This window comes from Epargyreus clarus, unplaced genomic scaffold, assembly GCF_041222505.1.
Source record: "Epargyreus clarus isolate Ecla_fem2 unplaced genomic scaffold, WU_Ecla_fem_2.2 ptg000034l, whole genome shotgun sequence".
Lineage (NCBI taxonomy): Eukaryota > Metazoa > Arthropoda > Insecta > Lepidoptera > Hesperiidae > Epargyreus > Epargyreus clarus.
Genome location: NW_027332239.1, coordinates 2,085,935 through 2,112,103, shown reverse-complemented (window position 1 = coordinate 2,112,103; position 26,169 = coordinate 2,085,935). Strand labels below are relative to the sequence as shown.

The 26,169-nt window shown below is 36.2% G+C and overlaps 1 protein-coding gene across 3 annotated transcripts in view; it reads right to left on the bottom strand.

Moving 5' to 3' along the window:
• LOC140756029 (uncharacterized) overlaps positions 1–26,169 on the bottom strand; it is a 182,616-nt gene that overhangs the window by 22,039 nt on the left and 134,408 nt on the right. For 2 of the 3 annotated variants that reach the window (XR_012103861.1, XM_073091424.1), the window contains one exon: positions 17,001–17,034. The exons of the other annotated variant lie outside the window; for it this stretch is intronic. Coding sequence is in view for 1 of the 2 variants with exons in the window: in XM_073091424.1 (XP_072947525.1) it covers positions 17,001–17,034 (34 nt within the window). In the remaining variant the exon portion in view is untranslated. The remainder of the gene's footprint in view (positions 1–17,000; positions 17,035–26,169) is intronic. 3 annotated transcript variants of the gene reach the window in all.

The following is a 26,169-nucleotide window of genomic DNA, read 5'->3' as shown; positions in this document are numbered from 1 at the left end:
TGTTGGGCGATTTGTATACACCAGTATTATTATCTCTCGATGTGTCACATATTAAAATAAGACAGTCGTATACTGACCGTTTTAGTACACTTCACATTACACCTAACGTCCTTAGTCAGAGACCACCTTTAGGGTTACTTGGAGGCATATTGGCAAAAATTTTCTTTCACGTACCAGGTTTAGCGTGATTAGGTGCTTTGAGCGAAGTTTATCAAAGGACGTAATCAAAAGTTCCGCACGCGTGTCACCGAGAGGTTTTGTGCCTCCCTTCACACTCCGATATTAGCATACTAACTTTGGAAGGAACACTACGTGGTTAGACTGGGGCGTCACCACTGCCACTTGTGATTGTTTCGTGGCTGGTGTTATCACACTTGAAATACTGTTTAATTAATAATATTAAAAGTATTGCATAATTTATTGAAAATAGAATTATAGGTTGGTAGTGGTTTCGAATTCGTCCTGTCAATCTGGGGTTCATAGGTTCGAATCGAAAACTTCAACCATATTTACAACAGGTAAATGGTGACGAATACGCCTTCCGATTGTATTCTTACACTTAAAATTGAGATTAATTTAACACCAGAAGCGAAGCATACATTCTTAATTATCTGCCTGACCGGTACCATTATTGGTCGCCGTATCAAATCATATTATATTTAAAAAAATACTTCTATGAGAGTATCAGAAAACAAATTACCAGATGATACATTTACTTTAAAAAAACGGTAAGTATAAATTATATAATAATAAAATGGTACCCACTAAATTACTACAACACTAACCCTTACATTAAAATTCAAATTTGACGCCATAAAATTATATCACCTCTTTAAGCAACAAAGGTTAACAAAAACTAATCCCTTGATACGAAATAATCGGTTTTAAAGTATCCATCCTCGTCGAATTAGTAACCTATTCAAACATCATTGATACAAAACACCACTAGAGGATATCCGGTTTGAGAAGGAACCTTTTTGATACGATACGATCCCACGCCCACGAAAATGTGCTTTTTATTACGCTTTTTTATTGAGTCGATTGACAAAATGACAGTATAACCCTTTGCAACCTTATGGATCGATCGGAAGCCGATTTCAATTATTTGTTTGGGTGCAGCTCTTTTTGTGGCCCACAGCTGGGCAGGCCTGGAGCATACTCCACCATGCTCCTTCAATGCAAGTTACTGGCGAAACGTGTATTGGTTTCGAAGCGGCATAGAGCCTCCGACAAGTTTACCAACTACTAGCCAATGGTAACAATCAGGACCGGCTTAATGTACAATCCAAAGGACGGAAACAAGATGTTTAGCCACTAACGGTCCAAGAGTCCAATTCCCTACCAGACCAAACTTTCCTAGTTTTGAAGATTTATTACGAGATCCATACAAGAACTAAGCGCTTTTCATTTCAAATCCCTTGCCTACAATTGAAATATTTTTCCAAAAATGTGTGAACAGTAGCAAATTTTTACCTGTGCTTTGCACAAGCCACTTTCAAAATGAGTCCTTTCATTACATTAACCAGGAAATTTCACTTCAAAGCCGGACACAGTCGTAAATCAATGGCGGGATCGCATTTATCTAACGACGCTTGTCAAAACATTCACACAAATCAAATTCGACAGTGACCACACGATAGCCGGCACAATGGGACTTCCGCTCATAAAAAAATATTAGGAGGCGATAATCGCCCGACGGGACACAAACATGTGCTTTGTTAAGCCGCATTATATTGGAGCCTTTTTAGAGGACAAGCTGCGTACGCCTCCATTGTTATGTATTCCCTACAGATATCGAAGCATCAAAACGATTTAGAACTATTGTCAGTCATAAACCCGAGTGTTAACTGTTCAACATAAAACTTATCGGTTCAATATCAAAGAATGGTATAAAATTCAAGATAACCATTTTATTATCAATATACTTGTTAAAGTTACAATGTAATTAAGTTACACATTAACAATGTAATTGTACACTTTTTTTTAATTGTAAATGTGAAAAAGTGAGATACAATAAGCAATAAAAGATCGCGACAAAATTTCAATAAGTACATACAATAAAAAGGCAATTAAAATCGGCCTTTTTATTTCATTGTGTTTGACAACTGTACATTCAAATCTCCCTAACGATACCTCACGATCGCGCGAGAGCAAACTCGGAGCAAAAAAAGCGCATACCTACATACAAATCCGCGACAGTTATCCGCAGTATTGGGGCACGAAAGGCGTACTGTCTGCCAGAACAGGTTCCGTCGCATCAGGCCACGAAACTTTCACACGGACGGACACATGGAGAGTACGTACGGACGGATGTCGTTGCAATTACTCCATTATTATTATCGCCGTATTGTGCCGCCGAATCGCGTCGCGTCTCAGCTTCCCATCCGGTGCGGCGCGCGATCTTTCGACCTCATCCCGTCGTGGACTTTAGCGAACGTTTTAAAGTTCCGCGGAAATTAATAATCTATGTATATAGATCGGGATTTACGTTTTTGTGTAGAAAAATGTCTATTTAATAAGACTGTAAATACGTTTGATGATTGTATGTATAGTGAAAAAGTACGACCTCGAAGCCGTAAAGATTGTTTGTACTGTACACGTTGTGTACTGTACACTGTGTTGTGTTTACGAAAATAAATATAATTAATAGTCGACCTATTATGGTTTATATAAATAGCCCTTCATAAACAGGGCATACGGATGGACGATGTAGGCTGAGTAAAAGAATTGAGGACAACGTCGACAACTCTATGATCAAAAGCGATAACACCGTGTCATGAATACACGTATCAATTTGACACAATCAAAAGATCAAAGTAGATAATTAGTTTGGTCCCTTAAATAGCCTTAATTTAGATAATCATCAGAGTTCAAGGTGTAAGGTCTGCATACCCGGAAGTATTCGCTCTTCAGTGAAACAATCATTGAAATGGAATGATTTTAATAAGCCAATAAAATTTTGTAAACTCCCGCTAATTAGCTTATTGCTTATTGTAACCTTCCTTACAATAAGCATAAGCATAAGCCAATCAGCCCCGCAGGTGAGCGTTTCGCGCAATCCGCAACAATAGTGTCCGACTCGTCGCCGCGTCACACCTGCGTCCTGAAAGCCGCACTTGATTTATGGCCACTGCAGCGATGGTGAAAATGCATCTCCAACAATGATGTCCAAACTAGTTTCGCTAGATGCGTCTCAGTGTTTCGTCCGCCGTTTATTGGACAACGCTTTATGAATCGTATTGAATGGAGATATATAACAATGGTGTTGCGAATTATCAGCACACCTGCGTCTGTGTGCATTGCGCATTGGCTCGGAGATATTTTTTGCAAGACAGTGACTATTGTACATCTGTCCATGATGTTACACCGGAACTTCGCTTCTAAAGACGCTTTCTACACTCACATAACTCCACAGAAGAACTGCAAATTGTAGATGAATATCGATTTACAAATTTTAACGACCACTAACCCAGTCGAGTCTTGGATGGGTGACCACTGGACCTATAGTAGCTAGAAATGCACATATCGGTGCTTCGAGCAAGTTAAGCCTTCTCCAGTTGGGGGAAAGACCCGTGGCAAACAGTAGAAGGGTTGTAGACAGCGTAAATAGGAATTCCTTTGTGCCGTAGGTTCCATGGGCACATAAATACAAATACACAAACACACAGATCCACACAGAATAGAGTATATAAAGAAAAAAAAGACAAAGGTTAGTTGGATAGCTTCAGAATAAAAGGGAATAAAGATAAACTTCGTAATAGGCATAGTAAAGTAGATTTTTAATTAAATAAGCTGGCAGACCTTACAAACGCTTTCGATTATAACTTTCCATGTTTAAACGTTTTCTATATAGAAAAAATAATCGAAGTGTCTGTCCGTTGCTTCTAACAAACTATATTTTTTAAGCTTAAGTTTTACTCTCAGTGTATATATGTAACGGACGATTTTGCTGGACTTATTTTGACGGGAAGTGATATTAGTATCTGTACATGACCGATTATTTTGTCACAAACTACATACTAAAAAGAAATTAAACTGTTTTTTACCCGACTAGGGAGGATTGTTTTTCGAGCGTGTGTACCTATGCATGTACAAATTTGTAGCCTGCCAACAACTGACGGATTTTAACATATAAGGTATGTGAAATAACATAGGTCACATTACTTCCTTTTTTAATTATTTATTATTAAGCAGTCGACTATCTTACTACATAATGATTCGGTACTAGTTCGAGTCATATGGCTTGCACCAAACCAAACCTACAGAGAAACTAACAACAGTATAAAATTTGATGGCGTTTCCCAAGTTGATCTGCTTGCACCACCTTGCATAGTAGTGATAATTGATTATTCCAATATGCACACTTAAAGAAGTTAAATAAAAACCACCTAGCCACGCTAGCACAACCGCGGGCGAAGGACTAGTCGTACATAAAATTCTTTAACAACTTTTTTATCTCCCAACTCTGGTTGAATACAATCGTAATACAGTAAAAACTTGGAATAATTTTACGAATCCCATAAATTCCCATATTATCGTTTATATGAACCTTTCCCATGAGATATTGGCTATAACTCCTGTATTAAGAATTTCACGTATTACCATGCACATGCCATAACACACACATCTTAAAAACTTCTCGCAGTAATTAATAATAAAGTTTTATTTTAATGTTGAGTGGCTCTAATTTTAATCATCCATTAAAATTCTTTTACTGGTTTAAGTAATTGATAACCCTCATAGAAATTTTAGCGTCCTTATAAAAATAAATAAAAATGGAGTAATTGCAGTAGTTAATTCAAATTGCGTAATGTCATGTTTTTTGAGCGTAATAAGAAACATTAAAATGCTTTGAAAACGTGTGTGATTTTAACGGAAATTTCAAACTCCATGAGAGGGGTTCAGAACATATATTATTGTTTTTACTTATGAGTCAGTTCCGAGAATACAAATCAGACTTGCTCTGAACTGATTTTTTAAAATTTGCTGATTCAAATAAAAATAAATCATAATTACATCTAAAATGCTCGTATAATTTATCGTTTCTAAATAATTCTTAAATATAATTTACAAATCGCGTTTTTTCTGGGACGAGCTTCAATTACTGAAATTAATCACCTGAACTGAAATAAAAATAAATTTTGTAAATATGTAAAAAATAATCACCTAAACTTTAGGGAACCATCGGTTTAAGAATGGTGTTTTAGGATAGTAGTCACTTAGTTCCTAGATAAGGCAATTATGACTAATGTAGGCGCCACCAATTCTACCACCATTTAAGGATGTAGCCATTCTTGCGTTTGATTAAGTCTAGATGTTCCAGGCATTGTTGTGATTCATTGAACACTAATTTCGGTTTTCACACGAATGAGTCATCGAATGAGGCACTGGCGCTTACATTTTCTTAGTATTGTTCTAAATACGTACACGGGAGTAAGAACATGTTATGAATAAATTATAATCATCACGATCCTTGGGGCGTAGTGTTCGCCATACTGATTTTCGACGTAGAAGGGCAAATTTGGACGAAATAAATAATTTCATCTGAAGCGATCTCTAATTTATCCGAGACTTACGGATATCTCTTATGGATAGATACATATTTTATAAAGCAAAAAATATGTTAATTAAAAAAATATATTAATAGATGAGTAAATATTATTCAGGCTAACATATATTTGTTTAACGATATCCATATCCCACAATACAATATATAATATTCTTGGCAATTTAAATGTTAAATGTGTTTGTTAATCTACATTTATATTTTTAACCTTAAAAGTACCTTTAATAATACAGATGAGTTGATCTGTATTGTTAAAGGTACCGAAAACACATATTTTGTTAAACGAAACCTTTAATTTTCCTATCAAATTCCTAACGGGTTCTATTTAACAATTTATACGATACGAATTCGGAGTTACGAATAAATATACCATTAGACGCCCAAACAAAAACGTCAAACGCACAACCAACAAAACCGGCACGACGAATCGTTACTCGTCGACATTTGCATCTCATTCGTTCGCCCCCTAATCACCCATCGGATATTAGTTTAAAGTCATATAAATTGAGAGAATTGGCGACGTCTCGTGGGCAATTCGCGCGGTGCAAAGTACGCGGTGAGTCAGGAGTAGTGTGGCCATGCGGTGCTCGGTATTCAGGAAGTCATCTTTAACACTTATGTAGAAGTGAGTAGAAGTGACTTATTGATGTACACAAACCAAGACAATCTGACTAAAATAACATGGAAGTTTAATTGATTTGAATAATTGTTTGTAAGGTCATATACCAACAGTATGAAACGACAACATGTACCACGAGGACTAAAAAAAGAAGAAAATGTTTCACATTACTTATTCACAGTAAATTAATTAGGCCATCTATAATATTTAACCAAATTACGTAAATATTTAACTATTATGGAATATTTTATATACTTTTGGATACAACCTCAACTGAGAAGATCCGATAAAATCTAAGCCACATCCCGTATTTTTTTTATTCTCAAATCCAGTCATGACTTAACACAACAAGAATAGGATGTTCACATTTTTGAAAATCTTTTAGGTGCATCTTGGAAGCATCTAATCAGGAATAGTAATGTTAGATCCCAGATTCTCTAGCCTGGATCTGGGTACATTAGCGTCATTCCTTGTGACCCGGTTCGCACGGTGACCGGTTAGGGCAGGCCTCCATGGCGCGCTCTTCACTGACGGAAGTTTGTAATTAGTGACGCTAATTGGATCAATTTATGGCGGTGCTAGTGTAGGACTTTATCAAATGCGTAATTAAGGTGTTGAGAAGCAATTAACTACTAGTTAATCACGAATAGTTAAGTTGTAATTCTTTAACGGGTACTTGAAAGATTTTCAATTAATTACCTTCTTATCTGATGTTATACTATAATATAAAGCTCAAATAATATAAAGTTATAGCATAGTAAAAAGCTTATTCAAAACAAAAAAAAAAACACTTGTGAATTAAAATAGGCTGTGTCACTATTAGACGGCACAATATAAACGAATCCAACGACAGCTCATATGTTGAAATCCGTCAAGCCGTTTAGAGCTGCAGAGCTTGTCAAGGAAGGAGAAATACTTGCGCTCCGTAAAAATGAGTCAAGTAAAAGTATGCACATATTATTTGAATTCGTTTAGTATATTACAAACATGATCTGAACTTTAGTTAATGGCGACATATATTTTGCACGTGCCATTTTTGGTTTTTTGAAAGCGACCTACCCTATAATAGTATTGTAAGGACGATATGTGAACTCAGGCTATACTTAAAGCCACGTAGCTTACTGTCACCAGATGGAGCATCGGTATTGCATTATCGCAATAGTTAATTACACATATTATTAGATGACACATCTTACACACAATAATTTATAATGCAGTATCTTGCATTTCACAATTTCTACCACGTTTCAGTGTATACCACTCGTATGTACTGATACCTAAGTCTATTTTTGGTGTATATCTAGCAAGCACACTTCACACGCAACATACAACTCCAAACATATTCCCAAGCAACATTATCACACGCCACCACATACATACTCGTACATACAACACCGACCTACCCCACGCAGCAAATATGGCTTTAATATTTTGAGAGGCTAAGTCTATTTTCGGCGTATATCTAGCACACTTCACACCCAACATACAAGTCTTGCACCAAACATACTCTGAAACAACATTATCACTCGCCACCACTACATACACACAATACCGACCTACACCACGCAGCGGGATTTGGTATTATTTTGTTATTTGGCTTTAATAGGCTAAGTCTACTTTTGGCTTACATCTATCCTTCTTTTCATACCCAACATACAACACCAAGCGACATTATCACACGCCACCACTACATACATACAAATACGTACATCACAATACCGACCTACCCCACGCAGTGGAATTTGCTATTTTTTTTTCATATTTGGCTTTAATATTTTTAGAGGCTAAGTCTATGTATTTTCGGCTCTTGTCTAGCACACTTCACACCCAACATATAACACCAAACATATTCCCAAGCGACATTATCACACGCCACCACTACATACAAACACATACATCAGAACACCGACCTACCCCACGTCGGCGGCATGTGAACGCGGCGGGCGCAGCCGCGTCCGGTCGCCCGCCAGATGGCGCTGCGACCTTGCCACATCGTGTGCCACACTGGTGCCACATACACACATATGTACAGTCAGCCTCATTAGTAGATGAGCAAATTAAAATTACAAAAATATGTATACATCCAAACGTTAATTATTAGCTAAACAACCCTAACGTCATAATTAGATGAACATCGTAAAGCGCCAAAATTAGAAAAAAACTTTAGCGTCAAAACTAGCTGATCACCGTATGAGCAAAATGGCTAACGTCACTAATACAATATGTCACTGTTCAACTACTTTTGACACTGTAGTGTTCATCTACTTTTGAAACTTTAAACTGTTCATCTACTTTTGGAGCTGACTGTACCTAAATGTACTCACATACTCTATACAAATAGACTTAATTGATGTGTCTGCCTTTCATTTGAATATAGCTGCCATGTGTTCTAAACTACATGGTATGCAAAAATACTTCAAATTTTATTTGCTTGTTAATTTTCGCAAGATCTCTAGTTATTCCATGTTCATGTTTAATGATAATAATCATTGATATTATAAAAATGAACTTTAGTTATAAATAATCATAGTAGAGTTGACTATAAAATCTTTCAAATCATTGATTAGCTGTGGTGTTAGTGAACTGAAAAAATAGATAACAATTTCTTTGCAGGAAGACCGAATTTACCTCTTAGATCGCCTTTTATATCATATAGGGCAGAAACAACTATTTTTCTTAATTTTTCTATTATGTCTGATGGAGATATAGCAAGTCCGGTCATTATTTACACAAATATACATTCTTAACAATGACTAATACCGACCGTACTAGATACTGCAGCTTTCTTCCCCGTACTATCCGAAAGGAATGAAACAGGTTATCTGTCACTATATAAAGAAAACATGTAGAGTGAATACTTTAAATAAATTATTTACATTGAGGTATTTGTTTCTATAAAAGCGATGAACTTGTAACGAAAGTTTTCCTTGAGAGTACATGCGCATTGCCGGGTGTTTAAAGTGGATCAAATAGCTATTACGTAATATTATTGAATTTAAAAAATCCAACGTTTCTAATACGTGTATACCCTGTGTTTTTAAAATTACAAATATAAACAAAAACAAAATAAATTTGGTACGTACAAATATAACAACTAAACACGTACATCAAAGTACATTTTAAATAAAAGTCTCTCAGGAAAATAACAGGTGCCTGAGGGTTATTAGTATTTTTGAGAGTCGGGTGAGACCAGAAACAACCCGATAAAATTAAAGGTGGTAGAACTCTCAGTGGTCCGAATCCGGCACCACCGCCACCACATCCATTTCTGCCTAATACCAGCAGTGTTAAACGCTGCTGTGGTTTGAAAGGGTGTGTGTGGGATACATACATTTTCGAGGCATTCCAGCTTAGTCCTCAGGGGTAGCGGCGCATCTGTAGTCGACCTTGAGAAGGGTTCTAATCTTGTCTGGAATTGATTACAAATGTCAATGGGTGGCAGTAGCTAGCTACCATCAGGTGGATTGGATGCTCGTTTGCTATTTCTATATTGTAATAAAAAAACCTCAGTGGGATTAAAGTTAGGTTGAAACTAGAAAAAACCAGACACCGAGAAACATTCACAGTCGCATCATCGCTAGTTCGCTGTAAGTGTACACGCTACCTTACGGTTTCTTGAAAGTAAATGTCAGACCGCAAGCGTTACATACTCGCAGCTCGGTTAAATAACTCGTGTGGTTTTGCGCGACCAAAATAGCCACCGTATTGAATTTAATAAGATCGAGCTCTTGGAAGTATATTGCTGCACATACGAGTCTATCGGCAGTGGGTTGCTATGCATCTGTGATTTGGTTTCAGTGATACGTGAATTTGGCAGGCCTGTCCGTAGGTACCCGGTACTAAAAACATCGCGCTGACTGCAAAATATCCAAAATGAAGTAATTGAAATATTTCATTATTCTATGACAAAACTTTTTTTCAAGCTACGATCATTACTTGACATGGTCTATCCTTTACTGGAACCACGGGTTTTGTAAATCTTTAATTACAAATAAATAAAAGTGTATAACATTCCTTACAATTTGCATTTATAAAACATCAAAACTAAACTAAAACCTGTTTTCTGAATTTTTGACCATCTGTTCGGTCTTTCTTATCGTTAAAATTGATGAGTCAACTTTTTCGGAGCTTTTAAGCTCACTTACTTTGTAAATGACTAAGACTTTTTAGGTTGTAGTGTAGGTTATCATTTGATATGAACTGCCTCAAAATTTAAATTAAATTTAAACGCGCGCGATGACGCGAGCGGTATAGACCGCGCCTAACTGCTAGTCCGCTCTGAAGTTGTTGCGAACAGGTGTAATCATACAATTTGCTATGGCGACACGATTCATTTCTATATTCAGAGTGGATGAGCAATTTTACGCGGACTATACCACATGTATATAATGAAACTAATTCGCAAATTGACTGACTAGCAATGTGTTATTTCGCGTTATCATAATAGTATAGTGTTAACCATAAATAGTGTAGCGTTATCTATTATCATATCTTTACACGATTTTTTTTTACATGAACGCTTTAATTATTTTCTAATGCTCGTCTCTCACGGTCTGTAATATTTCATGTGTGTTGCAACTTTTTGCTTTGCATCTCTTTCACACGATAGGTATTTTGGAATGGCAAAATGGCTTTGATGCGATCCGTGGTCGTCACCCGTAAGTCATAGAGTGGTATACCGTGGGAAGCCGCTATAAGATAAACAGCCTGAATATTTCGTGTGTAGCCAATATACAATCTTACGCGTAAACACATATGAATATGCATCTATATACATCACGTATACATTCACACAATTCCCGATAAACTCATTCAAAATGCCCAACGCTCATTCGGTTGCCCTTTAGCGCGTGACGTCATTGGCTTTCGCGAACTTTGCACGCGACGAGTGAATCACGTCCTTTCCGGCCCTACGGCTGGTATAAAAAACCCATTGAACCGCGAATTACTAATAAAACATAATAGATTCTTCTAGACATTTGTTATTCATTCCGTGGGCATTTAAAGATCTATCAGTGATTACCGCACAAAGGTGGTAGATTCGGTATACGATATCGATACACCGGTACGATTCGACTGGGAACTGGTACTTCCGCCACATCTATTTCAAGTGTAAAGGATATGGATGCCGGCTGACTTACGCAAGAGGCAACCATGGTATACCTACGTCAGGTGTCGTAAAGCGGCTGTGATGGACTTGTATATGAAGTTCTATAAGGATGCATCATCGAATCTGTTCTATATGTCACCACGTGATAAGGCTTCATGCTCGTTTCCTACTTCTTCTCTTCGTCAATCTTATTAAAAAATCTCTTAATATAATTTATTGCATATATTGATTGTACATTGTACACACAAAGCTTTCTAAAATGTAATTAGAAAATACTAAAACCCTCAAATTATATTCACGCGATAACTTACTTACAAACCAAAACAAACGACGCTCCAAATTTAAAATGACAAAATTTGAAAGAAAGACAAAAAGTAACTAAAGTAATATAAAAAATTACCATTACAATGAATGAGACGCTCAGTTTATAAGAATAGAAGCAAAAACAATGATTCTGATGGGTTTTTAATTCATTTGGGATGCCACACATCCATTCGTGTGAGAAGGACACCCAGATATGAAAAAGTTGTACAAAAAACTAAAACTAACGGTGTTTCAGATGGGAGACAAAAACACCATGGCCGTTTGAAAAAATAGATTTCGTGCAAGAGATACACTTAACATGTATTCGATGACAGTAATTAAAATATAATGGACCTATTATTCCAGTATAAGGACCTTGCGGAACTAAGAATTAACGTGTTCCACGCCCGATATTCTTATCATATCTCAACCAATTATACCTTAAGACTATGTTGTAGAATTGATAATGTAAGGTATTGTAACATCTTGTAATATTGTAACGTAATGTATTGTTACTAAGCGAGCAACCGCTTGTAGGTCTTCTCTATTTAGCGGTATTCCAACTAGTCTTCTATTGTATCTTCTATCGTATTGTATACAAAAGTTTACCGCCATCTTCTTCAGGTCATCGGTCCTACAAATGTGACACTCGTACCATTTGCTTAAATGTAGTAGTTTGTGAAATTTCTTACTTTATATACCTTCTTCACGGCTAGAGAGAGTAGTTCATCTACATTATCTACCGACACCACAAGGCAAGTATTTTTTAGATCAGTAGGTACCCTTAGTATGAGTTTTTACATTTTTACAAAAATGACTGTTTTGGCGTTTGTTTACGTATTTGCCCATACACTTCCAATTAGCGCCCCTATCGGATTGTTTCAGAACTGATTGGAAAAATATGGGAAATTTGTAAACAAAAACCAAAACAGTCAATTTTGTGAAAACTTGAATACTCATACAAAGGGTACAGAACAGAAGCGCAGACACGTCTGTTACAAATCAAAAATATTGACCAACATAGATTACTATTCACTACATTCCTAACACAAATAGACGCATAACACAAATATACACAAACACAGTCGCAGAAGTGTAACGTTTTAAAACGGTGCCGTGTAAAGCGGACACCACGCGACACCACGCGACGCCACGCAACGGTAGCTCCGCTCAATACGGGAGCGACACCCGACACCTTTGCAGCGGTGTCGCGGTGTACCGTTAGAATTCTATTTTTTTTTAAATACTGACTTTTTGGTCTATACATGTTGCAAGTAACGTGTAATCAGTAGAACTCAGTATTTTTAATTCTGGCCATTTTTAGTGTTAAGTGGTCAGTAAATCATGATTATTTATGTACCAAAACAAATGGGTAAGTACGCATTTTAACTGATGTCAAATAATAACTGCAGTGACTGACTACCGTCGACCATAGATAGAATTTCATAACTCGCAAATACGGATTAACCAAAACAGATTTAATCTAGATTTAATAATCACGAAGCCGATTATTTAATATTATGTTGGTAGAACTTTTCAACGCTTTTACAGTCCAATGCAAGAAACAATTTATCGTAATTTGCGCCATTTTGACTAGTCCCGAGTGCTCTAGATCCAATCCCTAAATTCAATAGACCGAACGGCAGCATATTATGATGCAGTTTGATCGAACCATTACAATTTAAAACCTTACAGCTAAAGACTAAGTTGAAACGCATCATGCACATCATGCATTTCAAGGTGGTAGAACCCTTTGTGGTTCGACTCCGGCGGCACCACCGTCATACCTATTTCTGCCTAATAACAGCAGTGTTAGGCGCTGCTGTCTTCCGTTTTGAAGGGTGTGGTAAGGGAGACAGACTTTCCAGGCGTTCCAGCTCACTCCTCAGGGGTAGCGGCGCATCTGTGGCCGACCTCAGGTAGGAATATCTAATCCTATCTGGTCCATGGGCACAGATGTCCATGGGCGGCAGTAGCCACTTACCATCAGGTGGACTGCATTCTCGTCTGCCACTCCTATATTATGAAAAAATGCACGAGTAATGTTACCAAACATCATTCAATACCAAACGTTTCAGTTTCCGACAGAAACAGGCGTGGCGCTACTTCCGTCGTTGAAAGTACCGAAGAGTAAAGGCTCGACGATAGTAGTGCAACAATGAAATCTTTACATCTGTACACCCACATTGCATAATTATGATAACGATGAGTAATCGACGTGAGTAGGAACACAATAGTACAGAAACACGCACGTGTACGTCAGACCACCGGATATTATCGCCGGATACCGACATCTCCATATAGCGCCGTATCACAAAGATGAATACAAACCATCACTACTCGTCAGTGACGTATTCGTGACGATTCTCGTAAGTCAATTTGCTGCTAAATAAAAGATTCCTTTGCAAAAAAATCGAAGAAAGATTTTATTTGTAATCATTTTGATTTGTATAGACCTCCGGGGACTAAAAATTGACAATTACTTATTTTTATTGTACTAGTACCAAATCGGAACACGATCAGACGGTTGGTAAAATTATACGCGATAGACATAACAATAAAAAAATCAAAATGAAGGCGGTCAATGTGCATAATAATAAGTGATGTTTATTCCCATTACAACTTCATAAATATTTTTTTAATAAGTTCCTACCAAATTGAAGATTAAATTGATTTTTTTGTAGTATTTGATTTGTAAACAAAAATGTTTACCTGTTGATAAGTGATCACTACTGCATAACCAACTTCATATAACAGGGTTTCTATCATAAGCTTAGCATAGATGCGTATGCACTCCCGAAGTGCAATCCGATCGCCTCACATATAAGTCACAACATAACTTTTACTTTATTTATGTAATGACTGTAAGTAGTACCCTTAATAGATAAGAGCCGTTGAGATAGGACACAGAACAAAGCAATTAACACTATGACATAATTAATTGACGCATTGTTTACAAACCAACACTTCAGGCGGATCGGAAATAACTGGTCGTTGGAACCGTTAATACCATATTGAACTCTATGCAGCAAGCCTTAGGTTTATAAGGAACTTCAGTTTAAAGTGGTTACAAGTGTTTGAAGGTAAAATAGATAAGCATTTATCATGTAATTGAACTCGTGAACAAGTTCTAATAATCCACGTATCTACGTGCTAAGAGGGTGTTACCCCTTAAGTAGGAAATCCCTGGGTAATATTTATGTATGAAGCGGTAACCTTTCGATATACTCGAAAAATATCATCTTCGTCTCTAATTGTCCCCGGAACTCAATTTTTTTTTTTTTTTTATCACCAGAGGAGTCGCCAATGCATCGCCGGCTTTGTATGAGAGCTCTTTTTGCACCTTTTTTGAAGAGCCCCATGTCATAGCGCTCCGGGAATACCTCAGGAGGAAGTTCATTCCACATCTTACACGTCCGCGGCAAGAACGTCCGTGCAAACCGAACCGTGGAGGACCGCCACGAGTCCAGTTGGTGTGGATGGAACTTCATCCTTCGGCGAGTGGTGCGATGGAGGAATGATGACGTAGGCACCAGGTCAAATAGTTCCTCGGAACACCCACCATTGTAAAGCCGGTAGAACACACAGAGGGAACCTATGTCCCTCCGCAAACTCAAAGGTTCTAACCGATCGGAGATCACCGGGTCGTTGACGATTCGGACCGCGCGTTTCTGCACGGAGTCAAGTGGGTTAAGTTGGTATTGGGGCGCCCCTGCCCAGAGATGTGAGCAGTACTCCATGTGGGGTCTCACTTGCGCCTTGTAAAGCAGAAGGAGTTGCCCCGCGTCGAAGTACCGCTTCGCTCTGTTCAAGACGCCCAGTTTTCTTGATGCCAACTTCGCCTTAACATCCAAATGACCCCGGTACTGCACGTCACACGATATCACACTCCCAGGAATAAAGAATAGAGCAAGAATACTCTGATACAGCAAAGTACAAGTCGGGACATCATTACTATGCGAGTTATAAATATAGTTCAAGTTTGTTAATTTCATTATTTAGTAGCAAAAGCCTTAATTGTGGTAAAATATTCTGATTCTAACTATTAGTGATTATAACAAAGTATGTAGTTGTAGAGAATGACAAAACATCTGTCTATGGTTCGAAACAAGGCGGCGTGGACGCGCTCTATCCTAATTATTACACTGAAATGAATCTGACACATCTAACTACACTACACCTAGTTACAATTAAATTCCGTTCCTTCCTCTTACTATCACACCGACATTCGGGTTGATATCGATTTATCGATAACCCCGCTTCCGCGTAAATCGACCTTAGATAGCGCCACTGTACGGTGAGGCTTATAATGTCTTAATTATTTTGACAGTAGCTTAAATGGTTTACATAACATGTAGTATGTAGCCAATAAGATTCTAAAACATGATTATATCCTATCTTACCAATTATCTTACTAATGCTATAAAGCGCAAAAATTTTAGAGCATTGAAGGATGGATATTTCTTATTCTTACACTCAAAAATCCTCAGTTAGGAATCTAACCTTATCTCGGATTGATTACAGATGTCCATGGGCGGCAATAGCCACTTACCAGGAGGTGGACTATACACTCGTCTGATACTCTTATATTATACATTAAAAAAACTAAATCCCGTTCCTTCCTCTCGTTATCACACCGACATTCGAGTCGGCAGCGATAACCCCGCTTCCGCGTAAGTCGACCCGAGATAGCGCCACTGTGCGGTGAGGCTTATAATGCCTCAAGTGTTTTGACTGCATATTAAATGGATTACACAATAATTGAATTTCTCTGAATCGATAAAATAACCACATGAGTCATATACGACTTATTAATCATATGCACGAGGCATTATAACTCATATAGTAAGGCATCTAGCCGAACTTAGGGAAGGCTCCAATTATATTTAAGATGACAGGTGTCTATAGACAGTAGTGGCTATCAGGTAAACTGCATACTTAATTTCATGAAGAGATCGTTAACATTACATAAATCCCACTTCTGGATCAAATTCAAGATTCAGTGCAAGGTCTCGTACTGGTCATGTGCGAATTAGCAAACTATAGAAACTTTTACACTTTAGAAATATTCAACAGAAATTCTCATAGAGAAATCTCAGACTACTTTTCTTTTAAATTAAATGACCTACAGCGATCATTACAAAAGCCTCAGATTGAAACCCAGACCAAATGAAGCAGAAGTTGTAAAGTACAGTATTTTTAACTACAGGAAAAATACATTTATTACTTAAAAACTAACCACATGTAATGACGTACAGAACTAACGAATACATAAGTTAATTATAACGCCTTTTGCATAAAAATATCCCTGCATCCGCCAAGATACGGGCATACACGAATTCTCGGAACAGCTTGGATGCAAAACAGGAAAAACTATAATAAGCTACGTGAAAACCACTTACTTTATGATCTCAATTGGTTGCCGGTAGAGCTTACCTGCGGACAAAAAAAGCCTTTATTAATATTACTTTCATCATCGTCGTCAAGCAAATGTTATATGTTATTGTTCTACTAGGCATAAATCCTCTTCGCGCTTGGAGGACTCCGGTTGTGTTCCGTCGGAGGTCCCAGAGTTCTCCACCAAGCGCTGTGGACGGCCACCGGGAGGGTTTTAGTGCGGTAATAATCCCATATAACCCGGCGTCGCTCCCTACGGCATTGGATACCTTTTGAAGGCATATAGGTTTCGTCATGAATTATTTCTGCACCGCTAATGCAAGCAATAACTAAATTCGAATACGCACAAAACATCAGACGTGCATGCCAAGATTCGAATTTCGGGCCCTCCAATTGTCGGTCTAGTTTCAACCCTTTAGGACTAGACTGCCCCTACTCATAGGTAATCATACATACTATGGTACATACATTCGAATATAAAATTAATATAAAAAAATATTCAATCAGTTCATCGACCCCAAACTTTAAGACGTGGGTTAGCTGATGTGTTACGCAAGATGTTCAACAAATCGTATATATTAAAACCGGTGTCTTAATCGTATAGGAGCTAGCAACGTTTTCGAGAAAGAATTTTAGGTCAGCTGATTTTGTGACATGTTGTCCTTCTTGCACTTTCGGTTAAAGTCTGGGCTATCTGGCTGGCGGTAGCGGTTGCGTTCATTACTGCGCATCCTATCTGTCCAGGTAATAATCCTGGATTTTAAAAACATTTTAGAAGGCGTAATTTTTAATTTTTTGTTTTTAAATAAGTCTACCTGACATACTTTTTTTATTGCCAGACATTTTTGACAATGCTAACGATGTGCCATACGCGATTTTTATTTTTTATTTTATAAAAATTTCAAAGTATTTTATAATGTCTGTAATTTTAATATTATGTTATTTAATGATAAGAAAAACTTAAAATAAATTTGCCAGACATTAATTCGATTGTCAAGTCTTGAATTAAAATGAAAAAGTCATGAAAAGTATTGCAGTATAATGCTAGTAGTCCGAGAGAGATAGACAACGACAGTGGCGCGACAGGCAAGTTTTCAAGATGGCGTCAGTCTAATGTCACATGTTTGTTTTTGTTTTGATTTTAATGTTTAAGTTTTAATTTGGTTACAATGGCAAGTGATAAAATAAAATGTGTTTTTTGTAAAGGACATAACGATAAAATAATACTTTTCGTGGGTGATAAACTAAAAAAATGTCAGCAAGTTTTAAGTGTACGTGTGAAATATAAATTAAAGTACAGTGACATTGAGCTGCCGACGCAAATAAATAAGACAGATGGATATCATAGACAATGTTATAGTAGTTTTACTGCTTTAATGGCAAAATACCGTGATTCATCATCAGAAACAGATTATGCCAGTAACTCCACTTCACTCACTTTGTCACCGAGTACTCCAGTAGATATTAGTGAAACTGTACCAAGAAACGTAACTCAAAGCTCCTGCAGTGAGGTTGCTTCTTCAAGTTTAAATATTCAGACAAAATCAGGAGATTTTGAACTGAATTTGAACAGTAAAATAACACCAGAAGATGTTGCTCCTAGTTCAAATAACCAGAGCATATCAAGACATCCTGATTTAGATTTTAACTGTGAGATATCAGAAAATGCTGCTTCAAATTTAGATAGTCAGACAACATTAGAAGACGTTGCTTCCAGCTCGACTTGTGATTTAAGTATCAATGAAACTAACGTTTTTAATGAAATTCCTGACACTAATATTGAAGATATTGGAAAAGAACGACAACTCAAAAATGTTTGCTTTTTTTGTGATAAAGATCGTAAACAGAATAAGGGTAAACAACAAAATCTTTATACCTCAAACGATGCAAAGCTTTATGATAAAATCATTGAGTGGATGGAAAAACTTAATAATGAAGAATTATTACAGAAAATTCATCGTCTTAAATGTGAAAATAAAACAATTTTTTATCATCATTTATGTGAATTAAATTATTTAAATGATTATAATAAAATAATTTCAGACATTCCACATACTTCGTGGCATAAAAATCGTAATATTCATAAATATATTTTTAATCATATTGTATCAACAGTAGAAGAAGAAGTTTTGCAAAAAAAAAATTGTGTATTGTTATCATCTCTCTGCGATACGTACAATCATTATTTGGAATATGAGCAGAAACTAGAGCCTCAGTCAGATATTAGTTTAATAACTAATCATTATCTAGAAGAAAAAATACAAAAACATTTTAAGAAAAGTATTAATTTTATATCGAAGCAAAAGAAAAAAATTATCATTCATAAAGATTGCAGCTTACTAGAAAATGATTTTACAAAACTTGAAGAAGACAACTTAATTGATAAAGTTGCATTAACCTTGCGAAATGCTATTTTAAAAATTGAAAAATCAAAATTACCATCGAAAATTAAAACAAACGACTTAATTACTGGTGAATGTGTCATTCCTGATAAATTAAACCGATTCTTCAAAGTATTGATGGGGGGTAAAGATATAAGACGCAGAGATAGTATAAATTGTAGTAGATTGAGTTCCTCTCTGGCTGCTGATGCCATTTTTTGTGTAAGTAATGGTACTGTTAAACCATCCAAACATATCACTCTTGGTATGACTATAAAAAGTCTAACAAGCAGCAAAAAAATAATAAATATTTTAAATAGATTTGGACATTGCTGTAACTATACCACTCTAGAAGAATTAGAAACAGAAGCAACTATCTCATCGGTACGTCAATCCCAAGTTTGTCCTCCAGACATTATTTTAAATCCTTCGCTATGCACCGGTGTAGCGTTCGATAATTTCGATAGATATGTTGACACGTTGAATGGAAAAGAAACATTACATGACACTGTGGGGATTATTTACCAAAACATTGATAGTAATTCCTGTAGTGGATTGAACCAAGATGATGGTAATGCAAACTCCGAAAATGTTTCACCAACAAGACCGCCTCAAAAAAGAAGAAGAACTTTGACAGAAATTACTCCGGATATTATTCCTTATAGCAAGCGATTAAAGATGTTGGGTCGCTTAACGCCAGTTCAAATCGATCAAACATCACCTTTACCCGAAAATTTCTCCTCTATACAAACAATTGATCTGTTGCATTTGCTTTCATATGTTTTTCACGTGCCGAACACACCATCGTGGACAGGATTCAATAGCAGAATTATAGAAGACAATAGTCCAACACAGAAAGTATCTTATCTCACTCCTATTAATTTATCACCTACAAATGTATCAGTAGTAGCCTACACAATGGAACAAGCACAAAATGTTGGTAAAGAATGTGGTCAAACTTATGTACAAGTTACCTATGACTTAGCTATTGCTAAAATAGCTTATAAAATTCAAGCAACAGAAGGTTTAAAGTTTAGTAATCTTTTCATTCATCTTGGCTCGTTTCATTTGATGATGGCTTATTTTAAAGCTGTTGGTACTTTCATCAATGAATGCGGGTTATCTCACATGATGATTGAGAGTAAAATTATTGCTTCGGGGTCTGTAAATGGAATACTTGAGGGTAAACATTTTAACCGTTGCAAACGTCTACACCCGTTAATGGCATTAGGCTTACAAATATTGCATTTCGATGAATTTTTAAAGAGTAAGAATGCTGAACATGATTTTGTGAAAGGACAAATTTATGAAGATCTGCTAGAATATCAAAACAAAAAAATTTCGTTACCACCATCAGCGAGCACAGATTTAATACCAAATGAAGTGTTATCGGAACTGCTCAATTCTTATAAAAGGTACGTAGAAAATTCCAGACAAGGCAACCACGGAAAAACAGCACAATTTTATATGATCTACATCGAATTAATTAGTCACTACATAAACCTGTCGAGAAGCATACGTATGGGTGATTTTGAAATGTTTAAGTACGTGATTCCGAAAATGGCAAATTTATTTTTTATTGTTAATCAGCCTAACTACGCTCGATATTGTGTAAAATATTCGGAAAATTTGAATAATGTCAATAAAACCCACCCTGGACTAGGAGATGATTTTTATAAAGGGTGTTTCGGAGTTAAAAGAACCGATAAACCATTCTCACGAATACCGATAGATCTCACTCTGGAACAAACAATAAATGCTGATGCAGCTAAACGATTGAGTGGTATTGCTCACTTTACTAATTCTATAGCTGCACGACAACGCTGGTCAAAAAGTCACAGCATAAGAGCAGCATTGATATCACATGTCTTGGATGTTTGTGGCTTAAGGTACTTACAAGATGTAACAGCAGAATTACAACCGAACAGAATTAAAATCTATGGAAAACAAATTGCTGATTTTATTGAAATTCTCAAAGCAAATTGCAATCCATTCGATCCACAATTAGATAAAGAAAATCTGTACAACATTGCTACTTCAAAGCCTGCTTCTCCTGAAGTTGCTGACTTTTTATTGAATATTCAAGAGAATGGTGAGAATTTAAGGAACCAATTTATCAATGAATGCGCAGATGATGAGAGTAGATTTGATAAAGCAATAAAAAAAAATAAAGTTTTTAATTTTGCTGAAGCGCCAAAAAAAAAGAAATTGACACTAGGGAATAAAGTTGTTGAGCTGCGAATGCAGAGAGATCTATTTGGTAGAATGCTGGGAATTTCTCTCACTCACAAGGTTGACATCGAAAAAGTTTTGGCATTTCCACTTACCCCGATGCCAACGTCAATGTGTCATCCAGATGGTTCAATATGTAAAACCGACAAATCGCAATTAGCAAAGCTAATAGAAAAGAAATTAGACAACACTATAGATCGACAACCGTCAACTTTTGATGTTTGCCTTGTTGACGGTTTTTTTTTGTTGCATCTGATGAAAGATGTGCCACTAACCTATGACGGTATTTCGAAGAAGTTTCTAAGTACTATCTCCCAAATGAAATCTGTTCGAATTGATATTGTCTTCGACCAATATTTTTCGCCTTCTATCAAAGATTGTGAACGTTTAAGGCGAGAAGAAGCAACCAGCCCTGTCTCAATCGGTCCTAACCAAATTCGGCCCCATCATTTCGCAGCAGAACTTAAAAATGTGCAATTTAAAGAAGCTTTGGTTAACTTTTTCATTGATCACTGGGGTAGTGAAGACATGTTGCCTTTCATTGGTAATAAAAACATTTACGTAAGTTTTAATAAATGTTATTCATACAAAGTGATAAATAACAAAGTAATTAAAACTATTGAAGAATCATTATCGTGTGAAGAACACGAAGAAGCTGATTCTAGGATTATTTTTCATATTTGCCAAATCGATTTTGACGCAGACGTTGTTATACGCTGTTCTGATTCTGATATTTTAATTATACTTCTGGGAAATATGGATCACCTGAAAGCATCTTTGAAAATTTGGATAAATATGGGTGTTGGAAATCATCAGCGTTACATAAACATCAATGAATTACACCGAATTCTTGGTAACTCTTTATGCAAAGCTTTACCATGCTTCCACGCAATAACCGGATGTGATTACACGCCAGCTTTTTTTAGAAAAGGCAAAGTTAAGCCTTTTAAAATATTAGAAAATTCTAAAGAATACCAGTTAGCTTTTGATAATATAATTACGGATGACGAAGAAGTACTTGAAACTACGTTTGTAACCCTGGAGAAATTTATTTGTCAAATGTATGGAGTTAAAAATTGTTCCAATGTTAATGATGTTCGATTTCATTTATTTTCAAGTACGTTTAAGTCTAAAAAATCAGATGAGAACTTCGACAAAAAATTTCGAAACTTTGACTCATCCAGTTTGCCACCCTGTAAAGCGGAATTGCAACAGCATTTATTGCGGGTTCGTTACGTGACGAAAATTTGGAGAAATGCTCACTCAAAACATCCAACGTCTTTATCTCCAATGGCTTTCGGTTGGACCATTAACGGTGACAAATATGATTTTGTCTGGTTTTTGGGAGATCAATTACCATCCTCAGTTGCAGATATTATTGTTCAAAGTAAGTGTCAAACGGAATATTTATCAATAATAACTAAAATGTTTTATAACGAACAAGAAGAATTACACTGTTTTTTTTTCTGTTGCAGATGATAGAGTTTCAGAAGATAACGAAAGTTCCCAAGAAGATGATATGAATGACATTGACAAAGACAGCGACGATGATGATGATGATTATGAAGATGCCTCTTTTTTTGTGACGTCACTATAGGCTGAAATAACTTAAAAAACTTAATATTAACTACTTATAACTTACATTTAGTAATCAGAACAATTTAAATAAAAAGTTTTGTTTTTTAAATTTTAATCTAATTTTATATTCCTTTTTAGGCTTAATTTTTTTTAAACTTGCTCTGACTAGAATGATTATTATTATTTTTTTTTTTTTTATATAGACAGTGACAAGTAATTTACTTTTGTAATGGTTCTCTGTATCATTCTCGACTAATTTTGCAACTGTCTCTCTCGGACTACTAGCATTATACTGCAATACTTTTCATGACTTTTTCATTTTAATTCAAGACTTGACAATCGAATTAATGTCTGGCAAATTTATTTTAAGTTTTTCTTATCATTAAATAACATAATATTAAAATTACAGACATTATAAAATACTTTGAAATTTTTATAAAATAAAAAATAAAAATCGCGTATGGCACATCGTTAGCATTGTCAAAAATGTCTGGCAATAAAAAAAGTATGTCAGGTAGACTTATTTAAAAACAAAAAATTAAAAATTACGCCTTCTAAAATGTTTTTAAAATCCAGGATTATTACCTGGACAGATAGGATGCGCAGTAATGAACGCAACCGCTACCGCCAGCCAGATAGCCCAGACTCTAACCGAAAGTGCAAGAAGGACGACCTATCACAAAATCAGCTGACCTAAAATTCTTACTTTTAAAACGTTGCTAGCTCCCGTACTATAATGATGTGTGCAAATACAGTGCAGGCGTGACAAGTGACTTTTAGATATTAGATTGGCGATTGCGAAAACTATTAAATTGTCAACTTTGTCAGAACCCGGATGTAACTGGGAATCCAGGTTGCTTGGACGAATCCTATTGTCTTGATCTCGTCTTAATTACGCAACAAAGTAGATGGATTTATTTTATGTAATAGGTACAGCAAATATCGCTGCAGCCCATGGACATTTGCAACTCGAATTGTCAAACTGTCGACCATTGCGTTAGGATTAAGTTAGATCGTCTCACATTAGTATTATGTATACACATTCCGAGTAGTACTAGTAGATATTAGTAGTAATCACATACTTACAAGCGGAAGTCCATTTTAAAACAAAGGTAGATCTGTATTGGAATTAGCGGTTCGAAGTGCTGATAAATGTAGCAACGAGTTTCCTACAGGAACTCTGCTAATATACTTCCTAGCACACGGTTTCCAATTTTAGCACAAGAAGTACCTACATATTTTAAAGGTATCCATATCTAAGTACAGACAGAGAAACGTTTGAAACTCTACAAATATTTTAATATCACGCTAATATGCGACTAAATTTAAAATTTGCATATTTTCTTGAAAACACGATATGCGCATTTATAATGACCGTTTGTTTAACTCGTATGTGTGTGGTCATCACTTGCCACTAATCCCCAGATTAGATGCACTTTGATATGAAATCAGTGCAAACAGTGAAATGCGTTATCTCAGCACGAATATACAGGATGAATTTTTCAAGTATCCGTATCCACGGAATTTTCGGATACTTTCGGATATTTTCGGATAAAATATAACCTATCTAAAAAGAAAAATACTCAAAGGAGTTACAAGGTCAATTTTTATAGAAGCTAAAACTGTATAATTATTTTTAAAATAAATAAGATTTTTAAAAACATCCTTTATTGTTGCGCCAGTGTCACTTTCAAGGATAAAATTCTGAGAAGTAACGATAAACTAAAGGAAAATCTTATTTAAGAAAATGCATTTTTTATCAGATTATGTTCCTAAATTAACTGACAAATTCTACTATAACTAACTTAATTTGGTCATTCGAACATACTGTAAAGTCACGCTGTATACTGGACGTCGAGTATTACGCGATCTGTTTTCCATGTAATTCATTCATGGATACATGAGTCACATGCCGACAATGTGTAGACATAACGCATGTGACTAATCTGAATTTAAATGATTCGCTTGTGTGCCTAAGAAGAACTCGATAAAAATATAATAAGTGTAAGCAAATAAATTTTAAATGTAACTACTAACATATTCTGTTCTTTCAAAATACCCGCCAAGGTATAAAATAAAAGGTAGTAGAACCGTTTGTGGTTCGACTCCGGCGGCACCACCGCCACATCTATTTTTGCCTCATAAAGATAATGTTAAACGCTGCTGTGTTCCTTTTTAAAGGGTGTGGTAAGTAATACATACTTTTCCGAGGCGTTCCAACTTAGTCCTCAGGGGTAGCGGCGCATCTGTGGCCGACCTCAGGTAGGAATATCTCATCCTATCTGGGGTTGATTACAGATGTCCAAGGGCGGCAGTAGCCACTTACCATCAGGTGGACTGCATGCGCGTCTGCTACTACTATATTATAAAAAAGCCGCCTCTTAGTATTCGCACGATACCAAATTTTTATATTTTTTAAATTATTAAAGTAGAAGTGCAGCACAACCAAAACCAAACCACTTGACGGTAAATTATTACTGCCGGACATGGACATCTGTCACCAATCAGTAAATGGACTTAGATGTCCTCCTGAGGTCGGACTCCGATGATTTGCTCATCTTTACTTCGAGCGTTGTATAGGTACCTCTCAATTACCCACCTCCTAGAGTAAAGAACCAGTCAGTATAGTAAAGCATTAGAGCCTCCGGAGTCAAACTAGGATTTGTCCTACCAAATTAAAATCCCACTTTTTACCTATAGATTTTCGGGGCAACAAAACGTACAAAAATACCTTTAATGTATAATTATAACGCCCATGAATTATAACGCCCTGGTATTTCTTATAACTTCCCGAAATACCCACTATAACGACAGCGTTGTACTAATCCCATAATCTATCTAATAATAGGACCGAGGTCACCCTATCGTATCTAATCATCACATGGGCACAAAGTACGATTGGAAAATTTTCGGCAAGTTTGCAAATATAATAGGTCAACTATATGTGTGTTAATGATAACGATACGCAATGTGTCGATGTGTT